We start from the raw sequence: 18,437 nt of genomic DNA on the forward strand, positions 1-18,437 counted from the left end.
GTTTATTTGTCCAAATACCAACCATTTACAATTTCGTTCGGACGAATTCGGCGAAATTTAAGCTAGCCACAGTGAGCAAAACACTTCCGGTTATATTCACAAAATAAAACACCCCTATCCCTTTCTCATACCAAAAGACCATGGTGATAACTAGTGCTTTTACTTTGAAAACAAGAAGCGAACCAACCCGCAATATATCCTGCTTGACACCGCCGTTTGGACTGATCTTGTCCCGTTAATGGAATTTGACCAATCATGATGCATTACTGGCGGAGAGTCTTGATGGCCCGCCGTCTTCGGTACATCATGGTCGCTATCGACTTGGGCTTGTTGTCAGATGTAAGTTGTATTTATTTTTTAAACTTTCTTAATAAATGTAAATCCAATGAGAAATTGCTAACATAACATACCTCCAAGCATAAAAATTGGAGGGAAAATTATATCTAACCTTACTCAGCTTGGTAATTCTCCTGTCCTGTTTCGCGGTGATGTCACGTCGCGTTGCATCCTGGGTAATTTGAGTGTGAGTAGTAAGCTGGTGATGCATGCTCAACATTTCTGGCGAATGCAGTATGCATCCGGGAACTTATCGCATACTCAAAAATCGCATACTGCCAGTGCAGACACACTGCATACTCAAAGAGTTAGTATGAGTAGTAGGTAAGTATGTGGTTTCGAACACACCCATAGTCTGGATTGTTTGAAGCATCCATAGTCAGTGTATCTACAGTTAGATGGCAGTCAAGTTTGGAGAACAAGAGAGAGTGAGAGTATCAGACACTAAGCAATGTAACGCTGTGGACAGGGTTAGAGCAACACGTATTTTAGATACCTAAAACCTTACTGTCAGACAGCTGTTTCTGACAGGAAACTGTTGTTATATGAGCCAGATTCCACTGTCCAAACCAGACTTGTTTGGCAAAATCAGTCATTTAACCTCACAGAACACAGGAGTCGTTGGTCTACAGCTGGCTCTATCTGTTAGTTTGTGTTATTGTGTGACTTCTATGTTTTAAAGGGTTAGTTCGGATTTATCATAGTCAGTAAATAACACACAAAAAAAATTGGTCAAGGCTGCAGTAGACCTCTTGTGTTATGTGAGGTGAAATTACTGAGAGGAAAGGTAAGGCAGTGAAAATATTCTAAATATAGTGTATGCTTAAACTGATACTAAAGTACATTTTGCTCAGTCTTACTCCTGCTGCTTCTCCAAACAAAATGTTGATTACGATATCTTATACAACCACACTTCAAATATTTCAAACTACCTCTTGAATTCTAATGGCATTCTCTGGTTTCCTTTACTGTAACTGTTGGACTTCTAGATTTATAGTTGCATCCATCCATCCTACATACATTATTCATTCATTATTCATTTTTCATCAGATATAATAAAACATATTTTTTCTGGTATAGACCCCAACGAATATCATATCATTATGATTTTAATAGTTTTTTGTCAGTGAAAATAAACATTTTGATGCAAAAATGATTGTTCCCACTAATCGTATCAGATACTGCAATCAGAATTCAATCAAAATATTTGCATTATGACTTTTTACCATATTGTGCAGCCCTAGTTGCAACCGCAATGAGCTCCCAGTTCCTCCTCAAATATGTCTGGATTTGCTCTCACCTTGTCCTTCAAGCACTGACAATAGCTTAATGATGCATGGGCATACATTCACCTTCACTTCAGTTTTGTGTAAAGACAGGAAGCCTTGGAGCTGTTGTTGTAGAGTCTGAACAGAATGATACAGATGCAGAGGACAGGAGAGAGTTTTCATCAGACATCCTGCCCTAGCTACAACACATACAGTACATTATTAATCATATGGCTGGTACAGTGTGTACTGTCTCTATCTGTGCTCCTCCCTCTCAAACATTTACTGTAAATGCGAACTGAACACACACATACACACACTCTTGAGTTGGATAAGCAGCAGCTGCAGTCTGGGGTCTAACAGGGTAAATCTGGCAAAGAGGATTTTCTGCTCTATAATCTTTTCCTCAGTGACTCACTGCAGAACTGCTGCTGCTGCAATCTCTCTGTCTCCTCCTCCCCTCCTCTGCAGCTCCACTTCTAATTTCTGCTCTCTCTCTCTCTTGCACTCACCCCATCTCACCTCATCTGTCTGACACAGTAGTCTGAGTTTTCATAAACAACCTGAGCTGACTGGGTTATCTGAGGACACTGCAGACAATGGTGACACAGAGAGCTTTCTCTTATATATACTGAGTCATTCTGTCACTCAATAATTGTATATACTCTATTGTGTGACACATGAGGGTTATATATTGATAAGGATTAATAATTAGGATATTGCATATATTTATATCCGTTTGCCATCTGAGTACTAAATGTATTGTACTTGGAAATGCAGTATATTGATATTGACCAGGATAAAGAGGATGCTTGTGTTCATATAGTAGTATTTGAATATGCAGCACTGTTGGGTACAGCTGCAACAGTTAGTCATGTGCACAATTAATTGCATCATTATTGAAATTGCAGTATGGAAACAGATGAAGTGAGGGACCAACTGAGGTGCTGTAGAGCTGCAGAGATGACCTGGCCTAAAAATCTTGTTCTTCAGATGAAAGAAAACATATTTGTTTGGTACAGATCTCAACAAATACCACACAAAATACCACGTATTCAGTAAAAATTAAAACTGTGATGCAAAAATGATCATTCTCACTAACTTTGTTTTACCATAACATGCAGTAGAACTGAAATGATTAATCAATTATTAAATCAAATTATTAAATTTTGATAATTGATTAATTGTTTTGAGTAATGTTTTTCTCTGATTTAAGCTTGTTAAATGTGAATATTTTCTGGTTTCTTTGCTCCTCTCTGACAGTGACCTTGAAACTGACTATTTTTGGGATGCAAGTAAAAAAAAACATTTGAAGACAGTCTTAGGTTTTGGAAAACACTGCTTGAGATTTTTCACCACTTTCTAACATTTTAAAGCAGACAGCTATTAATCGATTTGCAAGAAAATAATCGACCAAAACAATAATTGTAAGTTGCAGCCCTCATCACCGGTTACTCTATAGCAATTTATCATTCAGTCATCTTCCAAACAAAAATGTCATGCTGTTTTCAGCTTCTGAAATGTGAGGATTTGCTGTTTTCTTTGTGTCTCTCTATGTAATCAATAATAGGTTATATACTGTATGAAGAGTGAGGACTCTGGACTGTTTGTTGGACAAGGAATCACTTTGGCATGGTGTCATGTGGTGCACTGTGTACAAAAGAGGCTTTCAGTTATCATCATCAAGCTATATGAGTCCAACTTAATATGTTTATTATACTCAATGATTATTATGGACTTTTGTTCCCTTTACTCGAGAAACAGTGTGCAAGTAACCTGTTTTCTCCCATCCAGGCTTTCCTACAGTAAGAATGGAGTCATCCGGATGGATGGCTTCTCCTCTCCGGACCAGTTTGATGATGAAGCCCTGGCCTTGTGGATCCCCGGGGCGATGGATGAGAGCCACCTGGACGAAACCACAGCCAAGTACATCCTCAGCTTCATCGGAGACAAGTTCTGCCAGATGGTCGTGACTGAAAACACTGCAGCCAGCTGGGTGAAGAAAGATGGTGAGTAAAGTGTCTTTAAAGATGGTTGACATTTAGACGGAATAACTATAATAACTGTCTTTAAATTGCATCCATTTTGTGTGTGTTTCAGCCAAGCTGGCGTGGAAGCGAGCAGTGAGGGGGGTGAGAGAGATGTGTGACGCCTGCGAGGCAACACTCTTCAACATCCACTGGGTGTGTCAGAAATGTGGCTTTGTGGTCTGCTTGGACTGCTACAAGGCCAAGGAGAGAAGGAGCTCCAAAGGTCAGTTATGTGTATGTTTTGACAGCTAGAGGCCAGATGAGCAGCTATACAGAGATTCTTCCCTGCACTCATATCACACAAGTAGCCAGAACTGACGCCTAGCAGTTGAGCATGGGTCAAACCCTGCAGTAAAGGCAGCCTCAAAGGTCATACAGCAAGTTTAAAATGTCAAGTGGTGCTTAGTTCTTTAGAACATACTTTTTGTACTTTACTTTTCTTTTTTACGTCTTCTGGCTTAGGGTTAGGTTCCAGGGTTTTTGGTCTTGCCAACCCTTCCAGTTTTCCCATAAAACTCCCATTTTTCATCGCCCTCTCTCTGTGTCCTCCCAGGATCATAATTCTCCTGTATTTCTCCCAATTTCTGACAATTTTCTTTTTCTTTTTTTTTCTTTATTACAACCTTTTCTGGCGCTGTATGTGTATAAGCCCTACACAGATGTAAATGTCTGCTGTTTCTACCTGTACAACAATACAGCTGCACCAAACCAGACTTCCTAAGAAGAATTCCTGTTTGTTAAGGAAAGTTTTTTAAGGAAGGGGCTATGCATTTTGTAAAATCTGACACATCAATTTTCTTTTTGGGGCAGGAGCAAAAAATAAATGAATGAATGACAAGTGATGAACATTCATGTATGCCAGAGATTTATACAAAAATTCACACTAGAGGGAGAATTTAATCTGTATTCTTTCCTGAGAATGAAAATAAAAATTTGTAGTATTCAACATGAAAATGTTGTTGCAGTATACTTATTATTTTGATATTTTCATTATTTCAAAGTCACCAGAATGCAGGAAACTCTTTGAAAGTCTGTTGTTTTGGTATCAAAATCCTCCCTATGCTTGGTGGTTGAGTTGGTAGTGACACGTCGCACCCCAAAAAACAACAAATATTTGATCCTTCATATAGAATCTGAACCTTAACATAACGTGACAAATACTTGACATCTAAACCAAATGGGAACTGTTGGTCTTTCTCCAAGTGACCTGGTTTTGTGTGTGCATGTAAACATGCTGTGTGTGTGCGCAGGTTACCTCTGTTAGCTAAATCAGCATTTAGTGAAAGTTAAAGTTCAGATGCAGATCTCTGCAAGCTCATTCAGTGTGGTAATTGTCTCTGTGTTTGTGTGCACTTGTGTGACTTGTGTGTGTCTTTCTCTCTGTGATCAGATAAAGAACTCTACAGCTGGCTGAAGTGTGTGAAAGGCCAACCCCACGATCACAAACACCTGATGCCAACACAGATCATACCTGGCACAGGTACAGTACACACCACGCTTTCTTTTTCTTCATGTTCACACCGTGTCTGCATTCTCTGTCTTGACATTTCCTGAACACACATACAGTAGTGGAGTAGTAGTAGTCGTAGTAGTAGTGTGTGGCCTATTATTTTTGTTGTTGTTTATCTACTAGAGCTGCAATGATTAAACAATGAATCTATTATTAGTCAACTATTAAATTAATTCACCAACTATTTTAATAATTGATTTATATTCATTTTCAGTAATCTTTTAATTAAAAAAATGTCCAAATTCTCTTAGATCAGCTTCTTAAATGTGAATATCTTCTTTACTCCTCTCTGACAGTAAACTGAATATATTGGGTTGTGGACAAAACAAGACATTTTAGAATCTTTTTCACCATTTTATGGACCAACAACTTACTGGTGAATGGAGAAAATGATCAACAGAATGATCAATAATGAAAATAATTGTCACAGAAACAAGTCGAACACTATTTTTCAACTAAAAAGATTGTGACAGAATTGATTCATTGAGAAAATAATCAACAGATTAATTGAGAATGGAAATAATCATTAAGCTGCAACCTACTGCCCAGGTTTTTATCCCTTAAACATTTTTCTCTGTTTAAAGTCTTGTGCATCTTTTTGTTGTTCCAGTGCTGACAGAGTTGGTGACTTCCATGCACTCTCTGAGAGAAAAACACAGCATAAAATCCCACTGTCCCTGCACCAACAAACAGAACCTCCTCAACAAACTACCGGCCACCAACGGAGTCTCACAGGTACTAGTACAGGGCTAAGATGCTAGCAGTTATTTGTTATTGTGTTTTATAATTACAGTATATTGTATGTAAGTGTTGATACCTTGAGTATCAACCTTGAGTATCTGCCGCTGCCTTCTTTTTTCTTCTCTTAAACAACTAGGCTGTTAATAATACATTTGTATGGGTGGACTTTGCTTAACCCAGCCATGTAAAAGACATCAAACTGTGACACAAATATTGTACTCCAATGAAGGAAGGAAGGAATACACAGCCCACAGCAGAAAGTTGTTGTACATGTTGGGATGGGTAGATTTAGCATTTTACGAAGTAATCTATATCTGGAGGGAGAGCACTTAAATCTTTCCCAAGCTTGATCACTGTTTAGAGTGCCTTTTCAACCTCTCTGTCTGACTTTGTTTTAGAAAGGCACCAGTACCAGTTTGCATCTTAAGTTGTCAGCATTGTGTTAACCTTTAACCCTCACCTCTGTCTGCCAGGTTCTGCAGAATGTTCTGAACCACAGTAACAAACTGTCCCTGGTGAAAGCTGAGCTGGGTGCTCAGCAGAACTCCGAACAAGGAGGAACCAAGGCAGAGACTAATGGAGGAGGAAGCAGTCCAGGGAGTGACGCAGGGAGCGCTCCCGTCACCCCACCAGAGTCCCAGTCACCTCTGCACTTCCTGGCTGACCTGGCAGAGCAGAAATCCAGAGAGGAAAAGAAAGGTGAGGGAAAGATTTGCATTGTGTGATGTCAAACAGAATCAGTAAAAGTAGAATCAGTCAGTCAGTGCTTATTTTATATTATCCTGTTCCCTTTTGTATATTTCACCTCAGAAAGTCTTGTGCCGTTTGAGGGACCACTTGTGATCAGATCTTACTTCCCCACTCAATATGTAAATAAACATGTAGCTATATCAGTATAGTTTGGGACAAACGGACACAATGTTTTATACATAAAGTAAGACTTTGATGTATAATATTTGCCAAATTCATAAGGCCAGAATAGTCACAGATTTGTCATAGATAGTGTTTCACAAAGTTTATTAAGTTTCCCTTAACTCTGTTTCCACAAAATTGCAAAATTTCCAAAGATGTCTGGGGAACTTATTCACAAGTGACAAAGAAGTTGACTATATTAGTTACCGTTTACTGTATTTGTTATAATTTGACATGTTTGCTGTCAATAAAATGTTGTCTTCTTTCATAAATTTTATGTAACTGTGTTCAAACAGCTGCTAAATGTTGGCAAATAGACACACTGTAGACTTCAGACAACAATGCCATGACTGTTTTACAGGCAAAGAAACAACTTTATATGTTGCATTTTAATGCCGAATTTACTAGAAGGCACAAATGATGAAGAATCATAGCTATTTCACAAAGTTTATTCAGTTTCTCCTCACTCAGCTCTCAAAATTGGGCATTTTTAAGGAAGTCTGGTGATATTGCCGAGAGCCCGAACACATCAATTTGCAGTGAACCAAATGGTGTATGTACAGGACATGAAGTGAGCAGGTGATCCTTTAATGTGTCATAAGACACATTCTGTACAAACTGCTAAAAACTGTGGTCACTTGCAGCTCAGATTACCTTCAGATGTGGTGTGATTCATCAGATGCCAATACACCTGTTCCTGCAGCTGTCCACTTGTGATCAGAGTATCCAGGACATGTGTTAATACCAGCCTGTGTGTTGGTTTCTTTAACAGAAAACAAGGAGTCAGTGCTGCTGGGTAAATCAGGGAAGGAGGACAAGGAAGGGGACAGCCTGGAGGTCCTGCAGCAGTGTAAGACCACCTCCCTGGTGGCAAACAGCACAGAGCAGGGCTCCACACTCAGAGACCTGCTCACCACCACAGCAGGGAAGCTGAAGCTGGGCTCTACTGATGCAGGAATCGCCTTCGCACCAGTCTACTCGACTGCTTCACAGGTACACAGACTGGCATGTTTATCATGAAATCAATGATTGAACATTATTGATTAGGAATTTAGAATATTATTGCCAGCTGTACTACCTCATTTTGTCAGTGCCTACTGCAGAGTTGAGTTTGTGCTTGTCAAACTGAAAAGAAAATCAGCTTTAAAATATTGAAATATTGTTTTTCCTCTTTGTGCAGACTGGTAAAGGCGGGCGGACTATGCCCAACATCCTTGATGACATCATTGCATCAGTAGTAGAGAATAAAATCCCCGCAAGCCGCCAGAGCATCACCACCAAACTGTCAATCAAGCAGGAGCCTGTCACTCCAGGCAACAACAACAACAATAACCCTGTGCCTGCTGTTACTGAGGACACCAAACCAGACAGGAAGAAATCAGCGCCTGTTACTGCAGACGTGCCAGAAGATTCAACCAATCAGTATCCAGATATTCCCCACTGCTGGTTAAACAACAAGCGCTTACTGTGGCTCAAAGATCACCGCAACCAGAACAACTGGAAGCTGTTCAGAGAGTGCTGGAAACAAGGACAGGTACGCAGTCAGGCAGGGTTACTGACAGCAGCAGTAGTCGTCATAGTAACAGCACTGTAGTGATGATGCTTAGTGAAATCATTAGTGTTAACAGTTTTTTGTTTGTGCAGCCTGTGTTGGTGTCAGGGATCCATAAGCGACTGAACGCCAGTCTGTGGAAAGCAGACTCCTTCAACCAGGAGTTTGCAGACCATCAGGGAGACCTTCTCAACTGTAAAGACCAGGTGGTGTCCAACTCCGGGATCAAGGAGTTCTGGGACGGATTTGAGGACATCACCAGTGAGTTCATTTGCGCTTGGTTTCACTGTTCTTGTTTGATTGATTAGATCAGCTGCTTATACACATCATATAAGCATTATATGACATGACCCCTCACAAGTTGAAACAGAAACTCTTTCAACTCTTGTAGTCTCATAAATATGTCACTGAAAACCAATCCAAAGTCTTAGAAATCCAAGCAGGGGAAAGTGTTGAAAAATCCTGAAAATGTTGTGTGATGTCCACACATAGTTTTCAGTGCTGTCCACAATAAACCACAGACTGTGTGCAGCACAGTGAATGTGCAAAAGGAAATTTTATTCTTTCTCTTAAGTGGGTTGAAATGACCTGTGAGTTTGTTTTCTTGCAATATCACTGTAATGAAAACAGGTTCAACTTAAAAGCTAACAGGTTTAATGTTCATCATTGCCAACAATTCAGTTGATTTGTTCCAATTTGGCAGTCACAGATATTTTGAAAGTAATATAAAAATGAATTTATGTAATATTATGCCATAATTTACATGGAGTATTGCCTGTTTATGCTTCTTGTACATAGAAAGCAAAAAAGTGTTACCAAGGCACAGATAAGAAAACTTTCAAACCACCACTTAGATCTCTTTGGTCTTTTCATGTTATAGGGGAGACTTTTTTGACTAATAAACATTAGTCAGATTTTCTGTTGTAATTTGTGTGAGGTCCACCACTTTTATTCTCACAGAATTCCTTTACTAAAAAATGCATTTTTGGCATTTTCTCTCACATTGAGGACACAATATTTGTTGTTTATTTATGTTGCTAGCTTGTGTGAGGCTGACACACTTTTGTGTAAAATGCCTGGACTAACATCACTGTGAAGCACTGTGAAAACAGTGATAAAAATGTGTTGATTTAGTCTGACTAAAATCCTCTTACTTGTTCAGAGCGGCCCAAGTCCAAGGATGGAGAACCTATGGTCTACAGACTGAAGGACTGGCCGTCTGGAGAGGAGTTCATGGCCCTCATGCCCTCAAGGTACCATTACCCCTGTGCTATTTAATGTCAGTGTTTACAACACAAAATATAAATGCAAACTTCTAATTTGCTAAAGTTAATCTCAGGAGTATAAAGACGGATAAAACTGCCAAAGTGATGGTGAGCCTGTTCTCAAAGTGGCGTTTATTTTGCAGATATGATGACTTGATGAAGAACCTTCCCCTGCCAGAGTACTCTGATCCAGAGGGCAACCTCAACCTGGCCTCCCACCTGCCATCTTTCTTTGTCAGACCAGATCTGGGGCCAAGACTATGCTGTGCTTATGGTAGGAATGATTTCACTTCACATGAATTCTTTTTACATGGATGCTCTAATTAAAAATTAATCAGGGCAGAAAAAAGAGATTTCAGAGCTTAATAAGTTGTCATGCATTTGTCCATATGTTTCCATTTTTTCCCATCTTCTTAACAACCAATTATTTGTGTCCCTGTAGGTGTAGCTGCGTCTCAGGACCAGGACTTTGGGACTGCCAACCTCCATGTGGAGGTCTCAGATGTCGTCTCTGTTCTGGTCTATGTAGGAGTCGCCAAAGGCAACGGAGTTCTGTCCAAAACTGGTGAGACTTACTGCAGTCATTTCAATCAACTCCAGTGACAAAAATGGTCATTTTACCTCTCTGCTCTGCTGCTGCACTTACCAGTTATTTCACCTTTTAAAACACCAACACTCATAAAATAACAAACAGACTAACTGATCAAGGCAGTGGAAGAACAGAGAAATAAAATATTGTTGTCGATAGAGTCTGGATGGAGTAGTCTGGAGTGGAGGTCTCTCTCTGTACAGATCCTTTCCATAATGTTGTCAGACACTCGGAATAATAATCCAAGCCAGTCAGTGGCAAAAACAAACTCCTTTAGTGGACATACTTTTACGGTGCACAGTTACCTAAGGAATACAGTTCAGTTTTGCTGCTGACAGCTGCAGCGGTCTCCCTCAATACTGGACAAATAAAAAAATTGCTGTCCACATTAGACACTTCAACACAAAATCATGGGGAAATAGGGTTGAAAAGTGCCTGACAGCTAAAGAGTGACATCTACCTTCTACAACCTGAGTCCTCCTTCTCCTGCTCATCATAACTGACAGTGGGACAAACACTGACAGTCCTCAGATAAATCCAAATAACTTTGTTCACACAGATGATTTGGCTTTAACACTGATCTTGTGTCATCTAGTCATCATCTAGTGTCAAGCTGCTGCTTTAGGTGTGTTGGGGTTTGTGTTGTGTCTTCTCCTGACTTTAGTATCTTGTTTGAATTCATAGCAGATTTTGATCTGGGAAATACAAAAATGTTTGGTTTAAATACCATAACTGCCACCACAGCAGTCCTTCATGGAAGATAAATGACAACTTGATGGTTTGAGCTAAATGCCAGAACAGCTGCCATTTCTCACTTTCCTCTGGTCGCTGTTAGACAACATTTTTTCAACACAAAGCCTAAACACTGTGCATTATTAGGTAAAGATTTGCTTTCTTTTCTGTGTATCATCCATCATATCTTTGTAAGTTGAATAGACAGGGATTTTCAAGATTTTTAAAGAGCAAAACTTAATAGATGTTACATAACTATTTTTTGACTTAACCTTGTGTGTTTTTTGAAAGTACCTGCCCTTTTCCAAATAGTTTCTAATGATGACTTCCCAGATGGGTCTGTCTAATAAACCATCTGGCATGTCAGGTTATTTTAGACTGACTAGAAGACTCAATAAAAAGCAATCATTAATGAAAAAATTGGAAATAAGCTCAAAAACATGAATGTGTGTGTTTGTGTGTAGGAGTGTTGAAGCGTCTGGAGGAGGAGGATCTAGACGAGGGGGTTCGGAAGAGGCTCAAAGACTCCAGTGAGACACCAGGGGCGCTGTGGCACATCTACCTCAACAGAGACATGGACAAAGTCCGAGAGTTCCTGCACAAGGTCAGCTGCACTCTGAGAAACAAATAACTGAAACTTCAAAACACAGAGTGACCTCACTAACACCTTCATCTTCCTCAGCTGTGCAAGGAGCAGGGACTGGACGTGTCGATGGACCAGGACCCGTTCAGAGAGCAGGGCTTGTACCTGAGCAGGAAGCAGCGTCAGCGGCTGCTGGATGAACACGGAGTCCAGGGCTGGACTGTGGTTCAGTTCCTGGGAGACTCTGTACTCATACCAGCAGGGGCCATGCACCAGGTACACACAATATTCACACACACACACACACACACACACACACACACACACACATACACACACACACACACACACACCCAGAAACCCACATCTCACTTATAGATGTTATTGATGTCAAATAACTTGACAGGTGTGATGGCTGAAACCATGAAAATGAGACCAAAGCTGTAAAACTTTATCAGTGCTGTACATCAGTCCTGCATAAGGATGGACATATGGACATAAGTTTTTTTTTGTTTGTTGTTGTTTTTTCAGTGTCGATATTGATTATTAATAATCAAGGAGATCGATAACTGATATTTGGAACAGATATAAATTTGTAAAAGTGAAAATCTTAGTGTTAAAATGAAGAATAAGCACTTTCTGCTGTTATACTTCCACTTGACATCTGTGGTTAGTTACTTTGCAGATTTAGATTAAATTAGATCACATTATTCTGATAATTCTAAAAATACCAAATATCAGACCCAATAACTTGCGAGGTTGATAAATGGTCAACCTACCTGCATATCTTGTGAGAAACTACAGTGATCAGCTATTATAGGAAATTGCTGATTCATTGCTGATTAATTTGTTGATTATTTTATGGATTAATCAATTAATTAATCCTGTCAGAATCTATCACTAGTCAGTTGAAAAATAAGTCCAAACATGTGGAGGCCACGGACATACATCCTATTCCTGTAACGATTATTTTCATTATCGATCGATCTGTTGATTATTTTCTTCACTAACTGATTAATCATTTGGTCCATAAAATGTTAGAAAATTATGAAAAATGTTGATTTGGAGCCCAAAGATAGTCAGTTTACTGTCAGAGAGAAGCTAAGAAGCCAGAAAATATTCACATTTAAGAATCTGAAATCACAGAAATTCCAGTGAGCCAAAAGCACAATAGCAGCATCCTGACTCTGTGTGACCTGAAAGGAACAGAACCTTAATTAGAATCATTAGTAACATCTGTGTTTACTCTACTATTTCACATAAAAAAATGACTGCACAATGGTGAAAAATGTAATTCATGTGACCCTTGTGAGTCCAGGTCTCAGTAAAGTGTCCTCATGTCCTCTCCCTGCTCTGTCTCTCAGGTCCAGAACCTCCACAGCTGTGTTCAGGTCATCAATGACTTTGTGTCTCCTGAGCACGTGGCCAACTCCTTCCACCTGACCCAGGAGCTGCGGCCCAACAAAGAGGAAGTCAACTACGAGGATAAACTACAGGTGGGTGTTTTTAATTAGATTAATTAGATTCAATGAAACAAATAAAAAACGAGCTGCCAGGACTCTCTCCCTTGTTGATATCATTAGTGTTAGTTTGGCAGCGCAACAATCTGTCATCTCTGTCACTGATTCAGAGTCAGCCTCTCTCCTTCCTCTGGTCTCACTTAACTGTGTGTGTGTGTGTGTGTGTGTTTGTGTGTGTGTGGACCTGTATTACTCATGTTGTGGGGACATAACATTCACATTGTGGGGATAAAACACACGTCTCCATAATGGAAATCATTAAAATTTAGAGTGAAGACTTGGGTTAGGGTTAGGGAAAGGTTACATTTACTTTGAGGTAAGGGTTAGGGTAAGGCAAGTAGTTGTTATGGGAAGGGTTAGGGTAAGTCTCCAGGAAGGAGTCCTCTGAGTGTGTGTGTCAGACAGAATGACAGAGTTAGTCATCATCAGTGATGTTCTCTGGACACTGAGTCCCTCTGGTCTGAACACACTCCACACACTCATTCTCCCACAGACAGATTGTAAATGAAGTGTGAGTCACTGTCTATCTTTGTGTGTGTGTGTTCTGTGGTGGTTCACACTGACAGGCTGCAGGGTAGATAAAAACTGTAGCTCAGCTCTGTTTGGTTTTACTCTGCAGGACAATGAGTGGAGGAGGATTCTCCTGACGAACCAGAGTACAAACAGAGAATCACGTTGATTTAAAGTGTGTCTACATGTCATGTTGTTACCTCAGAGCTGTCCGACAAGACGTGCACAAATGAATCCTGTATCATTATAACAAGGACACAAAACAAGCAGCAGCCAGCTGTACCAAATGCTGCTAACTTATGTCACTGGCTGGTAGATTTGCTTCAGTTGTCAGGCATTTGCAGGTCATTCAAGCAGTGGACAAAAAAGTTCATTTTAATTTTGCGTGCTGAATTAAGACTAATGAAACATTAAGGGTTTTTTAGCATTTTTTAGTCCCAATTTTTGGTCACTCTAAATTGTTCACTTTATACAAAACTATTTATTCTTTATCCTGAAATAAAGTTCTTTCAAAAATTGGAAAGTGTGGATCTTCAGTCAGCAAATTACCCCTCATTGTTACATCTGTCCCCAGCTAGTGTTACAGTACAACCCACCCCAGTAGTGGGGTACGTTCTAACAATTGATTGTATAGTTTTCTTTGTGGTAGTAGACAAATATGGGGACTGTGTATCAAAGTGTGGGAGATCTAACATGAACAACTACAGAGTTACTGATGCTCAAACAAGTGTTACTACCATCCTAGGCCTCCCCTATTATATCAGAATGAATGCATAAGTTATTACTGAATCTTCATTGTTGGTTATCAGACACTGATCATGTTTTTACAGCTGCTGACTGAGATCATGTTTCACTCAGTTGAACTCGTTTATTCACTGCACATGGAGCTGAAGCTCATACTGACTGATGTTAAATGTTCACTGAATGAGTTTTTGTCTGTTAATGAGTCATATACATCACAGATGATCTTTTACAAGGAGGAGATGTTTCACAGAGCGCTCAGCTCTGTTAAATTGAACAATATAATTATAATAACGGAGCACGGCAACACTCCCTGAATCCATTCAGATTCACACTGTTGTCACAATTTAGTCATTAAATAAAAGGTAGTCAAAGTTTTCATTGACAAAATGAACACTGTGACAGACAGACTTTGACGTTACTCCTCCTCTTCCTCAGGTGAAGAACATCCTGTACCACTGTGTGAAGGAGGCGGTGAGCTCACTGAAGAAGGCCAGCTCCGAGGAAGATGACGAGGAGGACAACTCATGACACCCCCTCAACCTCGTCCGCACCTTCCAGAAAAGGACACGACTCCCATCAGCACCCCCCCGCTCTCCCCGCACCCGTCTCCTCACGCTGAGGACTGTGTCACGTGACCGCAGGAGGCGGTCGGGTCAGAGCCAATCATGTGACCCACCGGTGTGAACTGCACCCGAGGTGGCCGGCACGAGGCACGCCCACCTCCACCATCACCCCAAACCTTCAGTGCCAAGAGGAGACAGAGACAAGAGCAGAGGGGCTGCTGGATGGACGGCGATTAAACCTCCGCTGCAGAACCACACCTCTGTGTGTTTCACAGACTCACAACACAGGAGGACAGAGGGATTCTGGGAAACAGAGGGTAGCATGTTGTAAAAGCCACTACGCTGGAGTGAAACAGCACTACAGACTGAACTGTTCAGTGTGACTGATGTGGACAGGTCTGGTGGTGGTGATGATGATAATGATGATGATGGAGGTTTAATCCCTGTGCGTCCGCAGCCCCGCACCACGTCTTGGACAGAAGAATTCGCTGATCACAACAGCATCACCAGCAGCAAAGCAGCATCAGGATCAAACTGTCATCTCTGCTGTTTAAAAAAAATCAAGTCAAAAAAAAAAAAAAAAGATTTGAGGGGAAAAAATGCAAAAGAAAAATCTCAGATGTTTGAGTGAGCGGGCGCTGAGCTCCGCTGCTCCCTCGTTCGTTGTTCCTTCTGTAATCTGTCTGTTCTCGTCCTTCTTTTCTGGTTCTATCTGTCTGTTGCTGTTTTGTTCTTAATTTTCTTTTTCATACCGACATTGTTTTATCTCCTCTGTGAAGATGTATTTATTTTATAGCTCTATGATATGCGATGTTATTGAGACAAAAAAGCATTAATGTAAATGTGACTTGTACAGTTTGTTTTGTTTTTCTTTTGCTATGTGATTTTCAGTTGTAATACGGCTCTACTGTGATGGAGGACACACACACACACTCACACACACTCGCACACACTCACACACACCAGCTAATGCCTGTAACTTTGGGAAATGTTGATGCTCTACAGTCCTCATGCCATAAATACATTTTTTTGAAAAAGAACTGCCAAACTATTGTAAAGACTGTGTAAAGTTGTATTATGTAAAGAAAGAACAAAATGGCTTATACACTTCAGCATTTTATGAAAAAACAAAGTATTTGCTGTAAAATTGAGACATTTACAAAAAAGATGTAATTTATTTAAGAAAAGAATGAATTGTCTTGTTTTTTTTGTTTTGTTAAGATTTACTATGGTGAACTTTTGAAGTTAAAAGATAAAATAATGAAAAAGTTTACTATAATGTGTAAATATATACATATATACATTCACTGAGGTATTTTTTTAAAACATGGCTTGCTTCAATTTCAAATTTTAAAGTGCAAGTGTTACATGCTTTGTACATTGAAGTTCAAAGGGGTTTTACATTTTCCATTAAAATGGATTTATCAAACATTTGCTGTTGTGTTGTTGATGCTGACGCTCAGGCTGACTCCAGAACAGTTCAGCTGTTCGTATCATGGCTTTATAATATTTTTGTTGTTCAGTTTAGGACAGACAAAAGTAGACTGAAAAATTACTCACAATTCACCAGCTTGCAATTATTATTTAGTGGAATCAATAAATCTTTTCTCATTGATTTAAATTTACAGTTAAATTAAACAAAATGTATTTATTTTCAAAACTTTTGAACAAGTTCTTCTAACTTGAAGTCTTTTGACTTGAAATGATGAGTTGAATGAATGAACTGTACAGACTTTAGTTAACTCAATAATTCAAGTTTCTAAAGAACCATGATCAGCATATTAGCAGACTTCCCAGCATGCATTGTTTGAGATTTAAAACGCTCCTGAGAGCCTTCTTTTTATAGTTTGAAGAAAACATATGATGAAACATGCTGTGTGTCTGTAACACACTTTAAGATCAGTCACAGCCATTCGTTTTCACAATTATGAACATTTCACTGTGGAGTAAAATATGACTAAAATATAAGAAGCAAAGTGTAATGATTTATTTGACTTTCTCTCTGCAGGTCAGTCTGGCAGGTAAATAAAATGTGTGTTGGCTTCATGTACTATAGGAACTGTCCCTTAAGTGTAGTAGATGAAGCAACACTTTTTATGGAAAAGGGAAAAAATAGATGGATGAATAACATTAGTATTTATGTTGTAATTAAGACCCATTAAATCAAATGCTATATAGGGTCCTTCTGATGATTTCAGTTCCAATCTCTATAATCTGTCATGATAAAAACCCAAATAAGAGATTAACACATTTATTATATTGGGATATATTTTTAAAATGTTAAATAACACTCAAATGTAACTTTGGCAAAGTCACATTATGATTTATCAGTATATAGGCCATCGAGTAAACTGTAATTATTGTTGATGATTTTCCTTCAGTTTTTTAGTAATTCTAATGATCAGGAGTCTGATTATTTTCATTTTAATGTGCATGCAGAAGACCACCTGCAAAGTTTGTTTGACGGTAATGATGGTTGTTAAGCAACCCACATGCCTTTCCAACCATGAAAAAAACACTGATGTAATGACCACATATTGCCAAAACAGGTAAAAAATTATGATATGATAATATAATAACTTTTAGCAGCATTGTATTTTTTAATTCAGCAAAGTTAATGTGCGTATAAATGTGGAAACGGTCATAATGACTGTCTCAGCTGTTCTAATGTTCAAGTCATTCTCATTAAGTCATTAACTTAATGTTAGTAAGCTGTCACACAATAAGAATGTGTGAATTTCTACAAAAATTTTATAATCTCATGACTCCAAGGTGATGAATTAACTATCAGACAGATGTGTTTAGCTTATGGAGCAGTCATTGAAAAGTCCTCAGATCACACCCAAATTTTTACCCAGAAGGAATCCAGTTTATTGAAATCCACAGATATGTTTTCAAACAGAAGGCTGACTGTATTTCCTCAGAAAAATCCCTCTCAGGGAGGAGTGTGCCTTTGATTTTGTATCAGCATAATTAAATCTCTGAAGCCTGATCAGGTCAGCACTACAAACTAAACGTGTGTAACTGTGGAAAGAACATCTGCCCTCCTTGCCATTTATTTAATAAAATATTTATATCTACAAGTAATGTTCTTAAAAGTCCACTATTTAGAAGGTAAATGAGAGGAGACTGGAACATCTCCTGCATGCCATGAACTCAACATGTTCAATTGACATGTGCTGTGTGATCATGGCCACTAGGTGGTGCTATCATTGCATGTTGGTTTAGCTTGAGGTGGGGGTTACCTTTCCTCCTTCACATACCTCTGAGACACAACATCCTGTTGAACTGATGCAGAAAAGAAGAGAAAACACAATCACAACAAAATCAGAACCACAAATGTCTTCTTTGTCATGTCTCTTAAAGCCCCAACATGTCGTTCACTGGCACTCACACACACTGTCACAGCACACACGCTCAGTTCAGACAGTGTGCACATACACCTGAATGTGGCTCCAAGCTAAGGATCTACAGTGAATTAATGATTTAAGCTAAAAACATGGTGTAAATGACGTCTTTCAAGTCAACCTGGTGTGACAACAAGCAGCATCAAGCCAGATTGGGGAGGAGGGCGTGCATGAC

The 18,437-nt window shown here is 39.4% G+C and overlaps 1 protein-coding gene across 2 annotated transcripts in view; it reads left to right on the top strand.

Moving 5' to 3' along the window:
• jmjd1cb (jumonji domain containing 1Cb) overlaps positions 1-16,284 on the top strand; it is a 157,103-nt gene extending 140,819 nt beyond the window's left edge. For both annotated transcript variants that reach the window (XM_084740890.1, XM_084740891.1), the window contains 15 exons: positions 3,399-3,613; positions 3,705-3,857; positions 5,025-5,114; positions 5,755-5,879; positions 6,359-6,584; positions 7,570-7,790; positions 7,978-8,331; positions 8,442-8,610; positions 9,512-9,602; positions 9,758-9,888; positions 10,057-10,179; positions 11,400-11,539; positions 11,618-11,794; positions 12,883-13,014; positions 14,728-16,284. In XM_084740890.1, the coding sequence (XP_084597016.1) occupies positions 3,399-3,613; positions 3,705-3,857; positions 5,025-5,114; positions 5,755-5,879; positions 6,359-6,584; positions 7,570-7,790; positions 7,978-8,331; positions 8,442-8,610; positions 9,512-9,602; positions 9,758-9,888; positions 10,057-10,179; positions 11,400-11,539; positions 11,618-11,794; positions 12,883-13,014; positions 14,728-14,820 (2,440 nt within the window). In that variant the 3' untranslated portion in view covers positions 14,821-16,284. The remainder of the gene's footprint in view (positions 1-3,398; positions 3,614-3,704; positions 3,858-5,024; positions 5,115-5,754; positions 5,880-6,358; positions 6,585-7,569; positions 7,791-7,977; positions 8,332-8,441; positions 8,611-9,511; positions 9,603-9,757; positions 9,889-10,056; positions 10,180-11,399; positions 11,540-11,617; positions 11,795-12,882; positions 13,015-14,727) is intronic.
• The last annotated feature ends 2,153 nt before the right edge of the window (positions 16,285-18,437 follow it).

Source organism: Lutjanus erythropterus, chromosome 17 (genome assembly GCF_056507025.1).
Source record: "Lutjanus erythropterus isolate fLutEry1 chromosome 17, fLutEry1.hap2, whole genome shotgun sequence".
Classification (NCBI taxonomy): domain Eukaryota; kingdom Metazoa; phylum Chordata; class Actinopteri; order Lutjaniformes; family Lutjanidae; genus Lutjanus; species Lutjanus erythropterus.